The following is a 21323-nucleotide window of genomic DNA, read 5'->3' as shown; positions in this document are numbered from 1 at the left end:
TGGCTCATATCCAGTCAGTCTGCAGCCGGTTTACATTACCGGTAAAGATTTACATACTGTATATACAGTACATTCTCACACGGGAGAGATGTCAAGACATTTTTTGAACAGACACGCTTATTGTCCGTGTGGTTTAACTGCAATCACCTTGGCAATTGACAGCACAATAGAAGTCACAGTACCAGCAGGTACTCACTAGCAGATAGATCCAGCTCCAGAATTAGGCATTAATATCTGCTGCTGTGCCTTGTTTGCATCTTTGGCTGCTCGGTCCTATTCATATTCGGCTAAGCATGCTGTCAATCACCAGCCTCTTAAAGCCGAACACAGAACAGATTAGAGCTGTTGGGTTTGGTGACAATAGCCTGATGTTTAATTCTATTTTTTAAAAGTCGGAATTGCAGATTATAACAATCGTTCTCCGCCTGTGTGCAGTTTGTGATAATGGGCTTGCGAGTTCAGAGTGGGGTTGGGGGATTTGGGGGTGGGGTGGGGTGGGGGGGTGTAACACATTATCACCGGGGAGGGCTGAACAGCTTCGACTCTAAAGACCACTCTCTACACTGCTGAAACAATTACACTTTTAAACTAATTAAAAACCTTCATGTGAATTGCCAGCGTGTTGCTGGAATGTCATTTTTTAGGCCCGATTCAGGCGAGAGGTGACATCATCTTTATACTCTATGAAATATGTTCTCTGTTCATTTTTCATGCCAAAAAGAGAGACTGTTACTGCAGTTGCATTATAAGTGTTGAGTCAAGAAAATACAGAAATATTCCATAAGAATTCATTTTGTACTGTATTATAACCAAGTGACATTTGCCAGATAACTTGTCAGTTTATATTTAATGTCTCCACCATTTTGTTTTTCAATTGAACGGGACTTTCTGCAGCAAACACCATTCTGGTCGTCCTTTACAACTGATAGTGCTGTCGACCGCACATGCAGGACACCACTGCATTTCAGTTTCTGCCAAGCAAAAACCCCCAAATTCCACGGCCGTCAGGATCACTTTTTCTCTTTTTCTTGTGAATAAGCTCCAGTGATGTCAACATCCCCCTTCACAGCTCTTAAATAGAGTTGCACAGAGAACAGCCTCTCAGAGACAAAGAAATGTTTCTTCATGAAGCATAAAAACTCATGAATATAATTTTTTAAAAAGATCCTGCCAGTCTGCCTGCTCATTTGAGAGGGCACTGAATATAAATTAGACAAAAATTTAAACCAAAAAATGAAAAAGAGCTCATGTGCTCATATCTACAATTAGCCACAAAGAAGACAGCGGGGCAAATTATCCTCATGCATAAACAATATTTGAGTTATGAGTAAGTCTAGAAATGAGCCCGGTTACTCAAATATCATTGTTTTAGAGGAGAAAATTAATGGTTTAATGTATATGCTCATGAAACTTATAATTAGTACATTATGCAATTTAAATAAATTACGCAGATAATTGTCATGCAAGATGATGCCAATTGTTGTTGTACATAATACCGCAGTCACAAAGATGGTTTCTTTAGTCATTCAAAGTTTATTAACTTAAACTAACTTAAAGCTAACATTGTGTACTATGACATTTAATAAATATATCTATATATAATATTATAATATAAATATATCCATAATATTTAACACAAAATTTTAACACTCCTCACACTGCAGAGTTTCATTAATGACACTGTTCAAGCTATTGTGATAGGAACTGCAGTGGGGCTGATTTGCAACTGTAGTTACTGCCATTTTGTGGTCATGACTAGGGTGTTAGTTTCTGTATTGATCCATTGAACTGTAGTGGTTCCACGGTGACTTTGCTCATAGTTTCTGTATTGATGAATCGTACTAGAGTGGTATTGTATTCGCACGGTGACTTTTGTCATTGTTCATGAAACGCACCCCTGGTTTGGAGCCTGGACGTTTTGTTTTTTTCTCTCCTTCATAATTGCGCTCAATCAGAGCGGCGACAATCACCCCCATCCCCCTCGACACTGTTGAGCTGCAGAGAGATCAGGCTCGGGGTCACGTGTACACTGACTCCACAAACCAACTCTTCCACTGTTGAATCTGCTCCAATACAGTACATTTTACTCCGACAGAGTACGTCGGATTCTTCTCGGACTTGGATAAAGTTTATGGCTGAATAGTTTTTTGTATGTCGGCTGCCAAAAGTCAAAAGTACACCTACTTTTCTTTTTTAAAGAAATTCTAGTTATTGTTCTGAGCTGAATGTCAGAGGAATTATTATTACCTAATTAGAGCCAGAACAGACTCACTGTGCCAAGGCAGAAAAGAGCAAGAATACAAAGGTCTGATTTTTGTTTTGAAAGAAACTGTAAAAATACTTTGACATACAGCTGAGTAAATTAGATTTTTCTAAATAATAAACTTAGTAAAAGTAAAAAAGGGATGGAAGAATCTCATGCAAGATGTGCATTTAAGGCCATTTGAGGCAGCTACATATCATTGCACTCTTCCTGGAATATCTTGGTTGAATAGATATTTTATGGCATAAATCATGACCCAAGGAGGGCTAAAAAAAGAGAATTAGACAAACAAAAAGGAGACTCAGTTCAAGTGCTAAGAGGTCCGGCTATAGACCTTTTGGGTTTCAGAGTGTTGTATACCTCGTGGAACCAGTTCTCTCTGCAAGCATCACATTTCAGTGTTGAATACCAACACACACAGCGTCAGCAGGAACTGCTTTATTTAAAAGTGTTTTCTGGGAATAAATTTAGCAAGCAACAAGACTAATAATCTGTACATTGTGACATACAGTGAACATTAGCCTTCAAACAAACCCGCAAATCATCAAATATGAAAAAATGTATTAGCACAGATTGGTTATGTTACAGGAGAAATAAGGGAAGAAGGGAAAGAGACAGGGAAAGGCTTCAATCTCACCAGGAGCAACAGGTAAATACTGTCATTAGCATAACATACCATGGCACCAGTCATTACTAGTTATGACAGCATATGACAAAGGCCATTATACCCTCGTAATATATGTAGCCCTTCTTTTCACGTATTTATAGCCTCTTATGAAATATGCTATTTCCACACAACGTTTGAAAAAGGTTAGCCTAACAGAAATTGTCAGTAGCTTTAAATCAAGCTGTAATTATTACTGAGTCCAGATCCTGCCCTGTGTCTTTCCCTTTTGGCGGAACAGAAGGTGAAAGTTGAAGGTGTGAGCCCCCTGCTCTGCATGTATAAACCCAGCACGACCTCGCTACCCCCTTCCCCCACCCAGGCGTGAGAACAGAGGCCAGTGCTGTAATTGGTATCCATGTAGTAAATGGAGCCCACTGAGCTGAAAGAAATTTAGTGGCCTTTGGAGGCGGCTGGAATCCGCAAAGTAATAAAACACCAGAGAGGCCCATCGTGGCTGAAGCCCTTCCGCGTGTCAACATGTTTAACCTTCAATAGGGAGGAATATAAATGATTCTTTATGTGAAAATTGTCCTTGTCAGTCTGCGGCTAACGGCCTTGGCTCAGACCGGGATTCAGAGCTTTTTTTGGTTCCAGATGTAATCAGATGTGCTCATATGGGGTTCACCACAGTCATACGGGAACGTGGGGGGGGGGGGGGGGAGTATCAAAGCAGCCTCGTTTTCTCATTTAGTAAGAGGAGAAATGCCCCTGAAGTGTAAATGTCTGTGAAAGACGCCCTGCAGAAACTCCTGTCCCCCTGTCCGCCTCCCCGTCACGCCACACAGCCGGGCGGGGCCCTGAAGGTGCCCGCTCCATGAGGGATGAAATTCAAACGGAAGCTTCTTCTTTTTATTATTTATGATTTAACTTTGTCTAAACATGCCCCAGTGTGGTACAGCTGCCAACCCCCCTCTTCCTCTCTCAGCACCAGCTGGGAAGGATTTTCAAAAAACTGAACTCCCCAATACCCCATGCAATTGCCCTACAATTGCCCAGTAGTTTGCCATTCTGCAGAGTGTGTGACTGGGCCAGGTGGGATGTTGAAATCCTGCTGTGTGTGTATACGTGTGTGTGTGTGTGAGTGTGAGTGTGTGTGTGTGTGAGAGAGAGAAGAGATGAACAGTGAACAGGCACAAATCCAACAGTCCTCATCATTTCATTTTTCCTGGCTCTCCTCTTATGTGCGTATCTCTGGTGTTTTCTGCTTGATCCTGGGCTGAGAAAACTCATTGTGTCACTGCTGGTCTGTTGTGATTGAGACACTGGGAAGACTGAATTTCGGTCCCTGCAGGTTCACCTCAGAGATGAATATGAATCAGTACCTCTCTGAGTGCTAAGATAAGGAAAGTTCAAGGGGTTAGTATCACCCCAGACCATGTTCTTATTTAAATGTGTAGTGCATTCTAATGTGCAGCTAACTACTGTATGAGTGCTGTAGCCCAGGGTTCAGGTCTTCCCTCTAGACCAGGGATCTCAATCTCAAATCCTGGAGGAAGAGTCAGCACTCCTTTTTTTCCAGTTGGTGGCTGCTTGAAATGAAATCACAAAAACCAGCAGATACTGTTGCCCTCCAGGACTGCAGTTTGAGACCCCTGCTGTAGACCGAAAGGTTAGGTGGCAGATGTAGCACACAATGTGATTCTAATACCCCCATCTCAGAACCACTCCATGCAGGACAGTTTCAGGACAGGCTAGATCAGAACTGGTGAGGACAGCTACCCGACCAGTTAGAAATGCTCTTAAGGTAAGAAACGCTTACTACCCATCATTCTTACTCTCACATTTTTCACAACTATGAAAAATTCTGTCCTCCACAGCTTTACTAACACTTTCTCGCAGACTATTCCAGTTGGGGACCTGGGGCACACAGCATATAGTTTACATATTGTACATACCTGCACAGATAAATATCACTTTCTCCTGTTCACATGTCACATCCAGAACAAGTTTTTACCTCCACATAACTGCCCCTCTAGTCATTTTCAAAATGTTATGTAAAAGGTCTGCCTTTTTATGTATTTAAATGCAGCTCACAGTTGGACGTAATCTTAGTTTTTTATTTCTTCACAAACAATTTTGAGCAATAACCACAATTGAATCACCAAACTATATTTCTGAACGGGGAGATTTTCATTAGGATTTGAATATACCGTAGGTCAAAGTTTCAGACTGATTTTGATTAAATCCACACGTGTACAACACACCAAACGAATGAGCAAGTGATCATATTCCTCATTCTGTCCTGATTGTGGCGCTGTAAAAGGACCTGTGATGACTACAACAGTGATGCAGAGGACAGAACATGTGATGACTACAACAGTGATGCAGAGGAAAGGACCTGTGATGACTACAACAGTGATGCAGAGGACAGAACATGTGATGACTACAACAGTGATGCAGAGGACAGAACCTGCAGAGAGGGAAGAGCCCGCCCCTCTCTCACAGACAGATTGATACGTTCTGACTTATCGATCCTGACAGACGGGGTGTCGGACCCATCAAAGCCGAGCTGCCTGGAACCAAACGCCCGGTTCAGCATCAAAGGAAGCGGACCCCTGGCGCGTACAAACAGTGACAGACTGCACGGCTTACTCAGGAATGTGGGCACAGCGCACGGACACGGCGGTGCACAGCGCATAGAGACAAACCCGCAGGCTGCAAACCCAAGCCTGGAATCAAACAGATGGCTGTCCTTCATTTTGACATTTAAACGTAAGCCGTTGTGTCATTCTTAGTCACAAGTGTAGTTTAGCGCCTTATGTTTGCCGATCCCTGATCTTGTCATAATGTGATTATGAAGAAAAAAACAAACAATGCTTACATTTCGTGATATGTTAAGGGCAAATGTTGAGTTAATTGTGGATCTCGCTTAGAATTTGTATTCATGTTTGAAGAATATTTGAACATTACTCTCAGAATGTACTGTAAGTATGTCTTTAGGAAACTGAAGTGCATGATGGGGATTGTCCATAATGGACAGTGACAGGCTTGATTGACTGACTGAAGTTCTATATCTATACGTGCGTGTGCATGCCAGTGTATGTGTGTGTCTGTGCCCGTGTTTTTGTGTGGATCTGCACACTGAGGAAACTATTTTTTTGTATTTTTTTATGACAGACACACACACACACACACACATGCACAAACACACAGACACAGACACATGTACACACATACACAGCCACATACACACACACACACAGACACACACACACATACACATTTCAAGGGTAATGTAAAGAGGAAGGGTTTGTGGGCATCAGGCAGGTCATGAAGCCCTCCTACTCTGGGGGGAAAGTGACTGTCTGCCTCTGATGAAATCCGCCGCCTCCCTCGTTCATCACGCCGTACATGGTATTAATTATGTAACACCTTGAGACAGGCGGCAGAGGGCACATTCACCAGAGCTTTACCTTCAAATCTACACTAGTGACAGGAGAGATAAGGCCTGGGGATGACTCATTAACTAACACTGATAGGTTAAACGAAACAACCAGAAAGCAAAGCGACATAGTTTGGGGGGTACTTAAAAGGCTGTAGGTTATGGACCAAGTTCTTTAAAGTTTTTCACCACCCTCTTAGCCAATAATTACCAAAATGTGCTTTGATTGCCTAAGTGTCTTTTGCCAAATTGACATAATTTGTGAGCACTTAGAAATGTACTGCTTTTCTACTGTAAGTGTGCTTCTGCATTTAATGGCACACAGAACACCAGCCACAAAGCGTGATTCATCTGAGCTGCATCGCAATCAAAGCCTTTATCTTTTCCCTGGCTGTGCCACACGGTCAGGATTTGCCCTTCTCTGATGATCGACTGAACGGCCCACAAATACCAGTCCAGTTTGTCAAAAAATCAGGAGAAAAACCGTCCATTTCAAAAAGGGCATGAGTAAAAAAAAAAAAAGTTGGGGTAAAAAACGTGTCATTATCTCCGAGGTTGTGGCCATACGTTCAGAATCGTCCAATTAACTCTGCCCAAGGGGGGCGGCAAGGGGGGTTGATGTGGGGGGGGGGTCACTCGTCTCTGCCTCAGGCTGAAGGAGAGAACGAATTGCCTGATCTGTTTCAGCTACGACGCTCCACGAAACAAAGACCTTAATTGATCTTCATTAGCTTAATTAAGGCTCTAATAGAGAGGCTGAGCTATGAGGAAGGCACACTGCTAAGCGATTCCATCAGAAAATAACCTTGCAAGAGGCATGAGATTACCTTGAGAAGGGACACGATAGCGTTTGTGTAAGGAGGGTTTTGTTGGGTAGTAGAGGGAGTTGTGTTGTTTTTCCCTAGCAGACACCTTTTTCCCAAAGTAACTTACACAGTCTGCTCTAATTCCTACATAGTGTCTACTCATTTATACAGCTGTCTAATTACTGTAGCAACACTGCTGAGAGATTGAACTGCAATGCCCCACAGGAGTTTACGCCTGTGATATCTGCATCAGAAGCCCTCGTTCCATATCCACTACATGGCACTGCTGCCTACTCCGGCACTGCAATGGCTGCCAAGGGCTAAAATGGCCTCCATCTTAAGCCTGATCTCAGACTGAGGTGACCTTGTCCACAGCTGGCAGTTCCTCCATCTCTCCGGTGCGACGCGACCACTGCGTCCTCTCTCTCGCCAAGCCTGTCTACCCTCCCGTTCTGAACGAACAAGGTCGGACAGCTGAGGGCAGAGAAAGGGGAGTTTTTTTGTGTTGTTTCATTTTTGCGTCTGAAGACAGCTGTCAGCCATCGGTGCTGTGGCTCCTGACCCAGAACCTGGGGGAAAGAGCGGATGGAGACCCAGCTCTGACAGTGTGACATCCCTCAGTCAAAACGGCTTCTTGCATTGCCCCACACACACCTGTGTCCCCACGAGTATACCCTTTTCTGTCATACCTTTCTATGAGCACTAGGACACCCCGCCCACGCAACTCTTATACAGTTATCCCCCAGACTGCTTTTATCCACAGCAACATTAAATATTTTTAATTTTATATGTTATGTAGGTAGAGCACTCCCACTGTAAGATGGCATTTTACCAGAGAATACAAAGCGCTACTAACTACAGCTTATCTGATATCTGAACATGTGCCCGTTGGCTATATTCCCATAATTATACTATGATAAAGACACATTGTTGTGTGCTCATTTTGATCATATGTGGCTCTTACAGCGAGTTCCTTCTTCGTGGAAGCTGTGGTTGTGGATCCTCTGGTCTGTAACCATTGTTAATCATTGTGCAGTAATGGCTTTCTTCTCTGTTCCCTGAATTTACACAGGTGTGGATTGCATGCATTAGATTTGTCCTTATAACAATCTACTGTATGTGTTATGATTTATCTGTCACTGAACTGTGCTCTGTGGCTCAGATGATGCCACTTCATGTTGTTTTGTATTAATTATTTAATTCTTCGATTGTTATCTCATTTGCTTGCTTGTCATTCATGTCTTGCTCATTATTGATGACAGTATGTGCTGCTACCTCCTAGACTTCATTATAGACGGTATACAAGCAAATGTATACTATAGTTAGGCTATTATTATTATTATTGTTGTTTTTAATAATAATAAAATTAATAATAATAATAATAATAATAATAATAATAATAATAGTATTCTCTTAAGTTTCTTTAGATAAGAGCATCTGTTCAATGGATATGCACCCTTTGGAAGGACAACAAAATGGTGGAATGTAAAGACGACAACATTAAACCATGTAGTCCCTTCTGCTTAATAATCACTTAGGTGCTGCTATGGTAGGACTTGAAGGACTAATATGACTTATATTGACTAATATAATGTGCAAAACAATTATTACATTTACACCTTCCACGTTACTTTATAACCAGATTCATACATTAATTTACACATCTGAGGACCTTTCTATTTGAACACATATTGGCATATTCGATATGCTCTAATTGAGAAAGGGCGTGATAATGAGCTCCAACTCGCCTGTATCTGTAACTTAATACTAACTGATTGACATATAAGAATCTATAAAGAATATGGAGAAATATGAAGAATAGCATATTTTCACACCACACATATTCAGCCAATGCATTATCTCCTGTGTGAGACTGAATGAAATTAGCATTTTTGAAATTGCAATGTATTTATTTATTTATTTGTTTGTTATTGTAGCTACCCATAGATACAAATAGATACAAAGAGTATTTACAAAGAGTTGGAAGATAATTTCAAATATTCTGCCAATATTGCTTATCAAGCGTTCTCTGGGACTTGATAAGAGATATTCACACACTGCGGGTGAAAATTGTTCCCCAGGAGAGACCTTCCTGTTTGTACCCTAATTACTCCAATACCCACTGAGGACAAGGGCTTCATGATAAAATCAAATATTCCATTAACACTCACAGTGTATTATTGAGACGACCAGTAAAAATAAAGGATAAATAAAAGAAATAAAAATATTGTACAGCCACAGAGCCAACATTTTTTCCAGCTCTTTTAAAAAATGAAAGCAGGTATCATACACCATATTTTTTTATCACTCGAACTGCAACGCTGCCAGTTCTCTTGTACAACCTGTATTCCTGAAGGAGGGTTTATTGAAAACCGTAGGTTTTAGCACCGTGCTAAAAGCTTGGGCTGCGATTTCATTTCACGACTGTGCTTATACTGGAAGGAGTGAATGCACACAGCTTCACAGTGCAGCCAGCACCCCTGTGTAATCATTTCATTAACTATAGTCTCTCCATCAGCTCCAGCTTCGCCTGCTCGCTGCCCTCCCGGGGAAACTGCTAAAAGCAAAATGTCTTCTTTTAAAAGTAGTTGTGCGTTTGAGCCCTTCTGCTACAAATGGACACAAATATTTGCACATACACACACTGTGCTTTTGGTATTTCATGGATCATAACAGTACATAGGAATAGTACTGTATGTCTCTAGTTGACCGCCTCTTATTACATCTCAGATCTCTCTGGTTTAAACCAAGTGATCACTTGGAATTCCAGGTGGAAAATATGGATACATAAATTAGCCACTGTCCTCATATTAACATGGCTAGACCAGAAGAGAAAAATTTTACAAATATGCAGAGAGAACTTGCTCCCCACCACCACCACATACACTGTATGCTTTACAGGATATGCACAACACACACTCCCACACAAACACACACACACACACACACACACACAGTACTCACACATTCACACAGGCATATACACACACAGACGCACACGCACAGCAGCCAATCAGCTCCCACCAACTAAGCAAGCGTCACTATTGGCTGGAGATAAGGTTACTTAATCTAGGGTGTTAAGAGGTTGAGCGGTTCTGCCTATGTGTTCAGGGGGATAAGCCACAGCGGCAGAGCCGAGGAGATAAACCAAAGCGGCGCGGTCGAAGGGCTAAACCGCAGCAGTACCTTGGTCTTGTCGTACAGGCCATGGTTATCAAGCAGCATCTTCCGCTCGCGCTGCGCAAATCTTCTCAAGTCCCGCTCAAACTGCTACAGGGAGAGGAGAACACCATCAGCACGAACAACATGACAATTCATAAAAATAACCGCCATGTACAAACAAACAAACCAATCTGTGAACGGCACAGGCATAAATGTCATTATATGACATGGATTAACTCTCAGCGGTGAACTCCCTTTCCTAGCACATGCAGAATGTTTGACATTCCAGCGTCAATGTTCATGCCACTGCGAGTTCAACATTGTCAGAAAAATCTGACTTGCTTCACAGATAAAAAGGGAAAATATAATCATCTTAAGCACTTCTGTTTAAAATAAATCTGAGCGGGGGTGCCACTGTCTTTCTGACTTTTTTTCCACTCAGTTGCCATTTCTAAAACTGTTGGGAAAGAATAAATTGCAACCAGCCCCAGGGCGTGTTATTCTAACGGTTGTTGCTATGTGATTATGTGCAGTTTTATTTTGGCTGTGGTTTCCATGCAAGATGGAGCAGCTTGAGGTTTCCACACAGGCTCCGGTGTCTGTAGGCCACACAGGTGTACAGAACTGAGGGGTGAGGGGGTATGGGGGTTGAATGTTGACTTATGTGCCCCAAAACCCCCAGCATGCTGACTTCTCTGTCCCAAAACCCCCTGCATGCTGACTTCTCTGTCCCAAAACCCCCAGCATGCTGACTTCCCTATCCCAAAACCCCCTGCATGCTGATTTCTCTTTCCCAAAACCCCCAGCATGCTGACTTCTCTGTCCCAAAACCCCCTGCATGCTGACTTCTCTGTCCCAAAACCCCCTGCATGCTGATTTCTCTGTCCCAAAACCCCCTGCATGCTGACTTCCCTATCCCAAAACCCCCTGCATGCTGATTTCTCTTTCCCAAAACCCCCTGCATGCTGACTTCTCTGTCCCAAAACCCCCAGCATGCTGACTTCCCTGTCCCAAAACCCCCTGCATGCTGACTTCTCTGTCCCAAAACCCCCTGCATGCTGACTTCTCTGTCCCAAAACCCCCAGCATGCTGACTTCTCTGTCCCAAAACCCCCTGCATGCTGACTTCTCTGTCCCAAACCCCCTGCATGCTGACTTCCCTATCCCAAAACCCCCTGCATGCTGACTTCTGTGTCCCCTGCATCCATCAAGTGGGTGGGAGGAGTTTGCCTCCAGCAGGTGGGTATAGCAGTACTACAGACCTGTTTAAAGTGGAAGAATGAAGTGGTCTCTCCCTGCCTGCCTGTTTACCTTTATGAGAGCACAGTAAACAAAGCTCTCTCCATCTCTCTCTCTCTTGCTCTTTCTCTTGATTTCAAGGTGTTTTATTGGCATGACATTCATAGTGTTGCCAACGCAAATGTTAAAAAGAACAAACAACAGTAAAAAAGGCAATTCTACAACCTAAGTGATATAAGCATATTATACACAGATACAGCATACTACCATACATTATTAACTGTAATAATTAACTCTCTCTCTTTCCCTCCCTCTCTCTCTATTACCCCTCCCCCTTTCACAGATACAGCTGCAGGGCCTTTCCTAATATATAATGTCAGATTTAAAGAGAGCATTTAGCATTTTATTAAACAACAGATATTGCGGAAATAGCAATGAAAAAACAGCAGACACTCAGCATTCGAGTGCTTTTATAAGCAAAGAGCAGTGTTTTTAAAACTCACATTCACTCAAATTATGTTAAATACTAAATACTTGGCAATCCGTATCTGTAGAGCCAACAACTGAACAAGTGAAAACTGTTCAAAGGCAAATGAATAAACAAAAATGAGGGAGCAACTTTAACAATCCTTTTAGCTTATATACATGCATTACAGTACATCCACGTCCCAGGATGGGAAGTCCAGTGTGTTTCCAGTTTAGTGGTTATAGCCCCACCCAATATGAGAACTTGTGAGTTTACAGTCATATCCCGACTGAGGATCAGAACACAGGGGTGTTTAAAGTCATAACCCCACTGAGGATCAGAATTCAGGGGTGTTTAGTCATAACCCCACACAGGATCAGAACTCAGGGGTGTTTAGTCATAACCCCACACAGGATCAGAACTCAGGGGTGTTTAGTCATAACCCCACACAGGATCAGAACTCAGGGGTGTTTAGTCATAACCCCACACAGGATCAGAACTCAGGGGTGTTTAGTCATAACCCCACACAGGATCAGAACTCAGGGGTGTTTACAGTCATATCCCCACTGAGGATCAGAACTCAGGGGTGTTTTCAGTGCCAGAAGAGCTCACCCTGGATCCGGACCAGCCGAGGAGGGCGAAGGCGTGGCACTCGGTGGGCGGCACGACCAGGTCCACACGCACCGCCTTCCAGCCCCGCGGCTGGCCCCCGCCCCGCCCAACCTCGCCCCGCACCAGCTCATCCTGCAGACGCACGATCAGGAAGCACTTCTGGAAGTGGTCCATAGCCTCGAACCTGTAGCTCGGAAGCTTGGTCCTGTCGTACGTGGACTCCTGGGAGTCGCAGAAGAGCAGGACGTCCTGTGGGGAAGAGGAGGATGTCGAGATCGAAGAGGGCAGAGTCACGGTTTTACAGCAAGACTTTAACATAATAGCTGTCCTCATTCCGTCTATTCTGAAATGTCAGCAGGCTTAAAATGTTCAGCTTGTGGGCCTGATATCAGGACAGGCTCTTAAGCTGAATTGCTTCGTTAAATAGCCATAAATCAGCACTGCAGGCAGGTACAAACAAAGTCCTTGTGTCCTTTGAGACTCAAACCCTATAAATCAGTCACGTGTTGAGCGAGACCAATGCCACTCACCATGGACTCTCAATGCACTGCATACTCACAGTTAAGGTTCTCAGATAGCAATGCAAATTCTGACTTAAAATCTCTTCTCAAAGAGCACTTTTTGATGATTGCTTCCAGTCCTTCCTGCTTATGCCTTCATTTTGTTTTGTCTTCTATTTTGATTTACATTTTTCTTTAATTGCTTTTATTCTTGCAACCACACCCAAATCCCTGCATGAAATGCACTTTAGGGCTTTTATTCTATTTGTTTTACTTACTTATGAATTTGCTCATTATGTTTCCCGTTTTGTTTTTCTTTTATCTAGAAAGCACTTTGCATAAACCATTTTATAAATAAAGGTACAGCACTTTTATTACCAAGTAAGTAAATAATGTTCCTAAATTGACCCAACATGGCATCTTCTGTCTCCCACAACGGCTTCTCCGGCTCATGTGCCACAGGTAACCTTTCCACAGACCGCAATAAAGACTGCGCTCGAGGTGGGTGACCTTTAGGAGTCCATCTCTACGGGTTATTATTACAAACACACACACAGACACACACACAGGCACATTCACACACACACACACACACACACACAGGCACACACAGGCTCATTCACACACACACAACACACACAGGCACACACAGGCACATTCACACACACACTCATGCACACACACACACAGGCACAAACACACACACACAGGCACACACAGGCACATTCACACACACACACACACACACACAGGCACACACACGCACGGGCACACACACACATGGGCATGGGCACACACACACTGTGCGCACACACAAACACACTGCGCACACACACAGGCACACACACACACACACACTCATGCACACAGGCACACACACATACAGGCACGGGCACACACACACTGTGCACACACACAGGCACACACACACACACACACACACAGGCACATTCACACACACACACACACACACAGGCACACACAGGCTCATTCACACACACACAACACACACAGGGACACACAGGCACATTCACACACACACTCATGCACACACACACACACACACACACAGGCACAAACACACACACACAGGCACACACAGGCACATTCACACACACACACACACACACACACGCACGGGCACACACACACATGGGCATGGGCACACACACACTGTGCGCACACACAAACACACTGCGCGCACACACAGGCACACACACACACACACTCATGCACACAGGCACACACACATACAGGCACGGGCACACACACACTGTGCACACACACAGGCACACGCATACACACTCATGCACACAGGCACACACACACATGGGCACACACACATGGGCACGCACACCCACACACATGCACAGTACTGCCACACATTCAATGTGCTGTGCACGACACAAAACTGTATCAGCAAACATAGCTTCACAAACTTTGAGTCTAAGTTTGATTTGGTTTTAGTTGCACCATGAAACTAGGACATGGTCATTTTTAGGACATTTGTCATACAAGCAGCACTGAGGGGCTCTTTAGATGATGCTGAAGCTTTTTGGCTTTGGAGTTACAGGCAATTGCTGAAAACGACCAAATTTACATAACTGCTTAATGTTTTGTTCACAGCTGTTATTCCAATGTAGAAAAATGAGAGTCATAATAAGTTCCCAGTAGTCAGAAAGAAATGCAGTTGATGCTGTGCTGTACTTGATGAATGGACTGCATATTATGTATAGCGTTTTATCCAAAGAGCTTCACAATCAATGCCTCTCATTCACCCATTCACACAAACGCACACTCACAAGCCAATGGTGAGTGGCTGCCATGCAAGGCACCAATCATCTTGTTGGGAGCAATTGTACTGTACTGTACCTCGTGAGCTACTGCCGACCCCCCATGATGGAAAACAATATAAAACACAAGGGGCTATTCATAAAAGTCACTGTCAATGTTTCCGTGGTGATAGTGGTTAAGACCTTTTTCAACTTCCTGATTCCTGAAACTTTGGTTACCATGACCACCACTCTCATTAGGGTTGCATACGGTACCAGCATAAAAAGGTAAAGGTCAATAAAAATATCACCTGCTCCAAGGTGGGATGTTAATACTCTCCGATATAAATGTGACAATGCATTCTTTGTGCAGGTGACAAGATGAATAAATTATAGTGTTTTTCACATATTGAGTCATAGTGACACCATTATGAACACCTTCTAAAATTACAATGAAGTTGCTGCAGGAAACATAAAGCAAAACTTTCAAACTAAAAGTGAAAAGAGTAACCTATAGCCTAGTAGCTAAGTTGCTTGACCTGGGTGGTCCCAGAATAACCACAGCTGTTGGGCCCTTGAGCAAGGCCCTTAACCAGCATTGTTCCAGGGGGGATTGGCACATGCTTAGTCCAATGAACTGTAAGTCGCTTTAGATAAACGTGTCAATTAAATAACTGTAATTTAAGTAAGTGTTTTCCTGGTCTCATGAATAGTCCCAGATCCACATCACAGAGATCTATTAATATGACAAAATCATGCATTGATAAACATTTACATGGCTATGAATAGCATGTCCTTTTTCCATTTTACAGATCATGACATGAAGAAAACACAGCGCGAAGGCACTTAGATTGAATCTACCCTCCTTTAATTTCTCAATTAGTAATAAGCTGATTGTAATACCCTCATTGTAAATATAATTAGTACCTAAAAGCATCCGTGTTAAAATGTATTTGCTTTAGTAAGGTTTTGGGATAATTAAAATGATTCTGAACAAATATGCAAGATTGTAAGAGTGTTGATTGTTGACTTAATTGGAAAAGCAAACAAAAGAAACTATTAAAACCAACACACTTTCCCACACCACTAATTCTGCCCACTGATTTACTGAAATAAAGGGTATTCATTATTGAGTACAATGTCTTAAAGTGAGATTAAACCAAACTAATTTCAGCAGTGGGAAGTCCCTTTAATTGTTTAAATTTCACACTCCCTGACCAATGGAACTCATTTGAAATTAGACATTGCTGCAGTTTAGAGAGAGGAAGAAGGACAGAGAGAGAGAGATGGCTCTGCAGTAGCTGGGGCGGTTGGTGGCGGTGGGTGGGGGGGGATTGGGGGGGTTGGGAACCTTCAAATTGATTTCCGCTGGGCTTCTGGGCCAAGCTGATTCCTCTCTTTTCCCTTGAATTGGGGCCGGTAAGGAGATTAACATTACAAACTGTCAATTTAATTCCTCCTGCTTCTCAGGTAATTGTTCAGCAACTGCAGCCCCCTCTCTCTCCAGCCGTCCACTTGATATTGCCTGCTCCCATCTTTAAAAAAGCAATAACCAGCCAGTAACCACCTACAGCATCATCCTTTTTTGTTTACCTTTTTTTTTTTTTTGCAAATCTACACTGCTGCCAGGAAACCCTCTTGTTTTCCAGTATCAGATTAAAGCAGCAGATTCCCATTATAGATACTGTTAAAAAAAGAGAAGATGGAGTTATTAAGACATGACAAGAGGGATGAGTGTGAGGCGCGCGGGGGATTCTGCGGCAGCTCCGGTAGCCTCTTCACAAAGTGGCACGAGACACACCCTGTCACCCCTCCCCACTAATTAGCCTCAGGGGCCAAACGGCCCTTTATCAAGCGTGGAGACGCAGGGCCCCCGATCCCTCGCCCCGGGATTCCATTCTGAGTTTTCATCTGCAATTAGAGAGAGCGTTTCCCTTCCCACTAACACAGGGACCCGGACCAGATGTGAAATAACGTTAGCGCAAAAGAAGTGGGTCTTACGTTAGCCTAGATAATGTCTTCACAAGCTCTATAATGATATGAGCATTGTGAGTAAAAATAGGCCTGCCTTTCTCTACACAACAAATTACATAAAAATGGTACTGAGAGCAGACATACCCTTGCCCTAAACCTGGCACTACAGTATAACATTCCAAACGTGAACATTGAGAACGGATTCATGAATAATTGAACATGTATGCATCACGTCTTGTTGAAGAATCCAGTGTGGGAACACCATATGCGCTATATCAAGCCGGGTGCAGGTAAATATTTTAACCGCAAGTTTACATCCCTGAGGTACCTAAGACAGTTCAGCTTCATCACCTTTTTAGTCTACATGCTTTAAACAACTCACATCTGTATTGGAACAGAGTAAAACATTTACACGTGCAGTCTTTAGCTGTAACTCATGGTTCTATCAGAAACGTAAGACAACATAGATACTTGAGCTAATTAAATAATTCAGAGCAGAAGTTGGAAAACATTAACTATCCTGATACTATGCACAATTGTTGAGATGGTTGCTGTGTTTTTCAGAATAATTCATTGTTGGCCCAAAGTCATTCAAACTACTACCCAGTGTCATCTTAATTCCCAGCATCCACATATAACGAGACCCTCGACTAGACTGGGCAAAGTGGGATTTTACTCTGCATTTAGAGTATCACCAGACTGCTTGCAAATCATCTCGGTGAAGCAGAGTGCTAATAGTATACGGAAATCAGCAGGTAGCCTCATGTCAGACCGTGTCAAAAAAAACCTCAGCTGATAACCTCCGAAAGCTGTTTACGGCCGTGGATTTAACCGAGCACGGCACATTCTAGCATCGGAGCAGCGTGAAGTTAATCTATTCATAGCTCTGCAAGTTAAGCAACTTATCTGCGGAAAACTTTGCTAATGCAACATATAAGGTCAGCTTTTTATTTTTATCTGCACATACTTATTTATTTTCTTCAGAAACGCTGTCACATGCTGTCACAAACAGCTGACACACCTTCTTCTCCTACCCTAGAGGATCATGGGGCAAAGGAGCAAAGGAGCTTCTGATCTTCTGGCACATTCTCTACAATTCCTGTCATATCTGCCTTCCCAACCCCACTTCTTACCCCATATTTCAAATGTGCTTTTTATTTGATTTGAGACCGATTATGGAAATGATGTAAAATAAATCACACTCTCCGTTTTGGCCTCTACAAGGCTGTGTTTTGCCCTTTTAGCCTTGCAACCATTGGCACTGATTTTAAAGAAGCTTAACAGATGTGTTTGGTTTTTCATTGACAGAGAGAAAAGTAAAAATGCTAAATAAGTACACAGTTGCAACAGTCAAAGGGCAAATTGTACAAGCAGAGTCATTGTGATGCTACATTCAGTGAGTACTTAATTAGGTATTTATTAGACTTGTTTTTTAGACTTCTACTGCTGTAGCCTATCCACTTAGAGTCATGATGCATTGTGTGTTCAGAGATGCTCTTCTGCATACCACTGTTGTAATGTGTGGTTATTTGCGTTACTGTCACCTTCCTGTCAGCTTTGACCAGTCTGGCCATTCTCCTCTGACCTCTCTCATTAACAAGGTTTTTCTGTCTGCAGAACTGCTGCTCACTGGATTATCATTATTTATTTATTTTGCACCATTCTTTGCAAACTCAAGAGTGCATGAAAATCCCAGGAGATCAGCAGTTTCTGAGATATTCAAATCCATCCTGTCTGCCACCAACAATCAATCCACAGTCAAAGTCACTTAGATCACATTTTTCCCCCATTTGGGTGGTTGATGTGAAGATTCACTGAAGCTCCTGCTCCTAGTAATGACATATTTCAGAACACATGAGATTGGCGAGGAAATGTTCCAAGTTTAGCATTTAGACAGATCATTAACAGTGCTGTTAAGTGTTTTGAAATCGCACAGGTAATTTTTGGGTGAGACATTTTCACATGACTTGGGAAAACTGTAAAAAAGAGTTTAATACTGTGCACATCATGAGGTGATGAAAACTCTGCATGAACTAGACATTACTCAAACCCCAATTTTTAACCCTGATTTCTCTTTCTTTCTGTAAGCTTGGCTCACATCCTCCTTCCAGCCAGCGCTGCTTTCTGCTCTCAGTAATTGTCACTCCAGAGAACTGGACATCACGTGCTGCCGGTTCCACAGACCAGGGGCGACCCGTTGACTCGAGGGTCCTCTGGTGCGAAACGAGAGGAGGAAATTCTCATCAACTGCATCCCAGGGTGACACTTTGACCAATGATAATCCAGTCTGCTGGAACAGTCTGCCCTGCCACTGATTCAATATCAGGTCATGAGCTACGTCCACATTCTGGAACCAGGATGAAGCACCCAGGAGCCACCCAACCAATAGCAGATTGGATTAGAGTCACCATGGTTACAGTGCCCGCCAACACCAAAAATGAGTTCTCTTTTAAGGGTCCGTTCTCAAATACTAGCCTAAATGAAATGCCCTTGAATGCCAGACAGAATAATCTTCCAGTGCATTGAGTTGCACTTTGTCAGCCATTTATGACCGTAACACAGAAGTAAAAACCGGGTTGTGCGTCAAGCAGAACCCCTGGAAGCCAGCCTGCACCCATGACTCAGAATGAACAGAGGAAATGATAGATTACATTAACAAGGACGTTTACAGACATATTTTTCACCTCCCCACAGGCTGAAAAAAGAGTGAAAAACGTTCTCCGATATTAGCCCTGTGTGACGTATCGTGCCTCCGGGGCAAGATCGCAGATGACAAGGTTGTGAGATTTAAAGTCACCCTCCGTTACCTGCTCTGAATCACCGCCCCGCTGGCGTCCCAAGGGACCTGTCAACCCCCGCGGCTCCTCACCCGTTTCCTGGTCCGCCTGTTTCCCAGATTCCTCATTCCCTGTCCCTCCATCATCACCTGTCGCCCATCCCGCGTCCCTGCCTCTCCGGGTCAGTAGGGCCAGCCAGGGACAAGGAGGCCTTTTCTTTCATTTTTTCTTTTCTTTTTTTTTGTCTGAGATGCGACACAATTGGCAAAGCTAATTATCTGCAGAGGCGGACCACAGAGGCAATGAGGAGGAAGCAGAAGAATTGAAAAAAGTGGGGAGTTTATTTTTAAACCGAATGATGACAAAGAGGGGCCTGCAGCTCTTCTGAACCGAACGCTTCATCAAATCCTGCTCGCCGTTTCACAGAGCTCCATGAGAGGGGAGGCACAGGAGGTCGCAAAGAACACCCACCCCCCATTCCCCCAACCCCCCTTCACCAAATTCCTCCAGGGCTACTGTATCCATGGCATTCTGGATTATTAACCAACGGCTTTCGCTTCCAAAGAACCCTTCTCCACTAGTGCATTTTCCAAAAACAACCTCCAGAAAGGGGCTGTTATGACATCTCTGTTGAAGCACAACCCTATGTTTACACAAGTGGAGGCACTTTTATGAGTACAGTAAGCCGGTTTTCACACTCTCACCATTTTGATCCCCTCTGAAGAAAACATGATTCCCCACAGCTTTCCTGGGTCTGTTTCCCCCTTTGTGAATTATACCTCTCCTCTCTCCTTTTTCTATTTGTGTTATTTTTCTTTCTTTCCTCCATTTCCCTTTCTTCTCAGTCCATCATTCTCCCTCTACCCCCTCTTACTGCAGACAAGTAAAACTAGTGTTGATACACATTGGCCCTTTCTTTGCCTTGTTCTAGCACATTTATATCTATTCCTTGGTGCTGCAATTCTAATTTGTTAATGTTTATCCACATTGAACAGGCTTCTTTTACCGCAAGGATTTTTGTTGTAGTGCTGGACTAAAACAAAAACTTGCACCCACACTGGCCTTTTTTGATAAGACAGGGAACACCAGAGGGCAGATGACAAAAATTATTTCAACTTGCATTACATATGAAAATCCCAGTGGGGCTACTGTCGGCATTTGATTGCCGCAACCATCCGACAAATTATACAATTATACATTAGTGATGAACTGTGATCTTTATAAAAAGGAGTTGGTTATATAATTAGCTACACCAGGTGAGATGAAGGAATGTGACATGGACAGAATGTCAAACACAGAAACATCTTTCAGTAACTGGACGCATTACATTAACGGCATTTAAATATGTATTTTAATAGCAACTGTACATCGCTCTTATCCAGAGCGACATACAGTTGATTAAACTAAGCAGCAGACAATCCTCCCCTGGAGCAATGCAGGGTTAAGGGCCTTGCTCAAGGACCCAACGGCTGTGCGGATCTTATTGTGGCTACACCGGGGATCGAACCACCGACCTTGCGGGTCCCAGTCATGCACCTTAACCACAAAGCTACAAGCATACAGTGCCTTCCTGGAACCCAGCACGCCGATAGAGTCGATTCAGAGTCAATTTATTTAGCTTACACTGAATCTATACAGGCAAACAAAAAAGACCACCATTGACAGACAAAAACATCAATTGCAGTCTGAAATAAATAAAGAGGG

The 21323-nt window shown here is 43.2% G+C and overlaps 1 protein-coding gene across 1 annotated transcript in view; it reads right to left on the bottom strand.

Annotated features, from left to right (window-relative positions):
- dntt (deoxynucleotidyltransferase, terminal) overlaps positions 1-21323 on the bottom strand; it is a 63797-nt gene that overhangs the window by 9200 nt on the left and 33274 nt on the right. Inside the window, exons 9-10 of the mRNA XM_061228488.1 lie at positions 12597-12845; positions 10305-10388 (exon numbers count right to left, since the gene is read on the bottom strand). Coding sequence (XP_061084472.1) covers positions 10305-10388; positions 12597-12845 — 333 coding nt within the window. The remainder of the gene's footprint in view (positions 1-10304; positions 10389-12596; positions 12846-21323) is intronic.

Source organism: Conger conger, chromosome 18 (assembly GCF_963514075.1).
Source record: "Conger conger chromosome 18, fConCon1.1, whole genome shotgun sequence".
Classification (NCBI taxonomy): Eukaryota; Metazoa; Chordata; class Actinopteri; order Anguilliformes; family Congridae; genus Conger; species Conger conger.
This window is presented reverse-complemented; position numbering and strand designations above follow the sequence as displayed.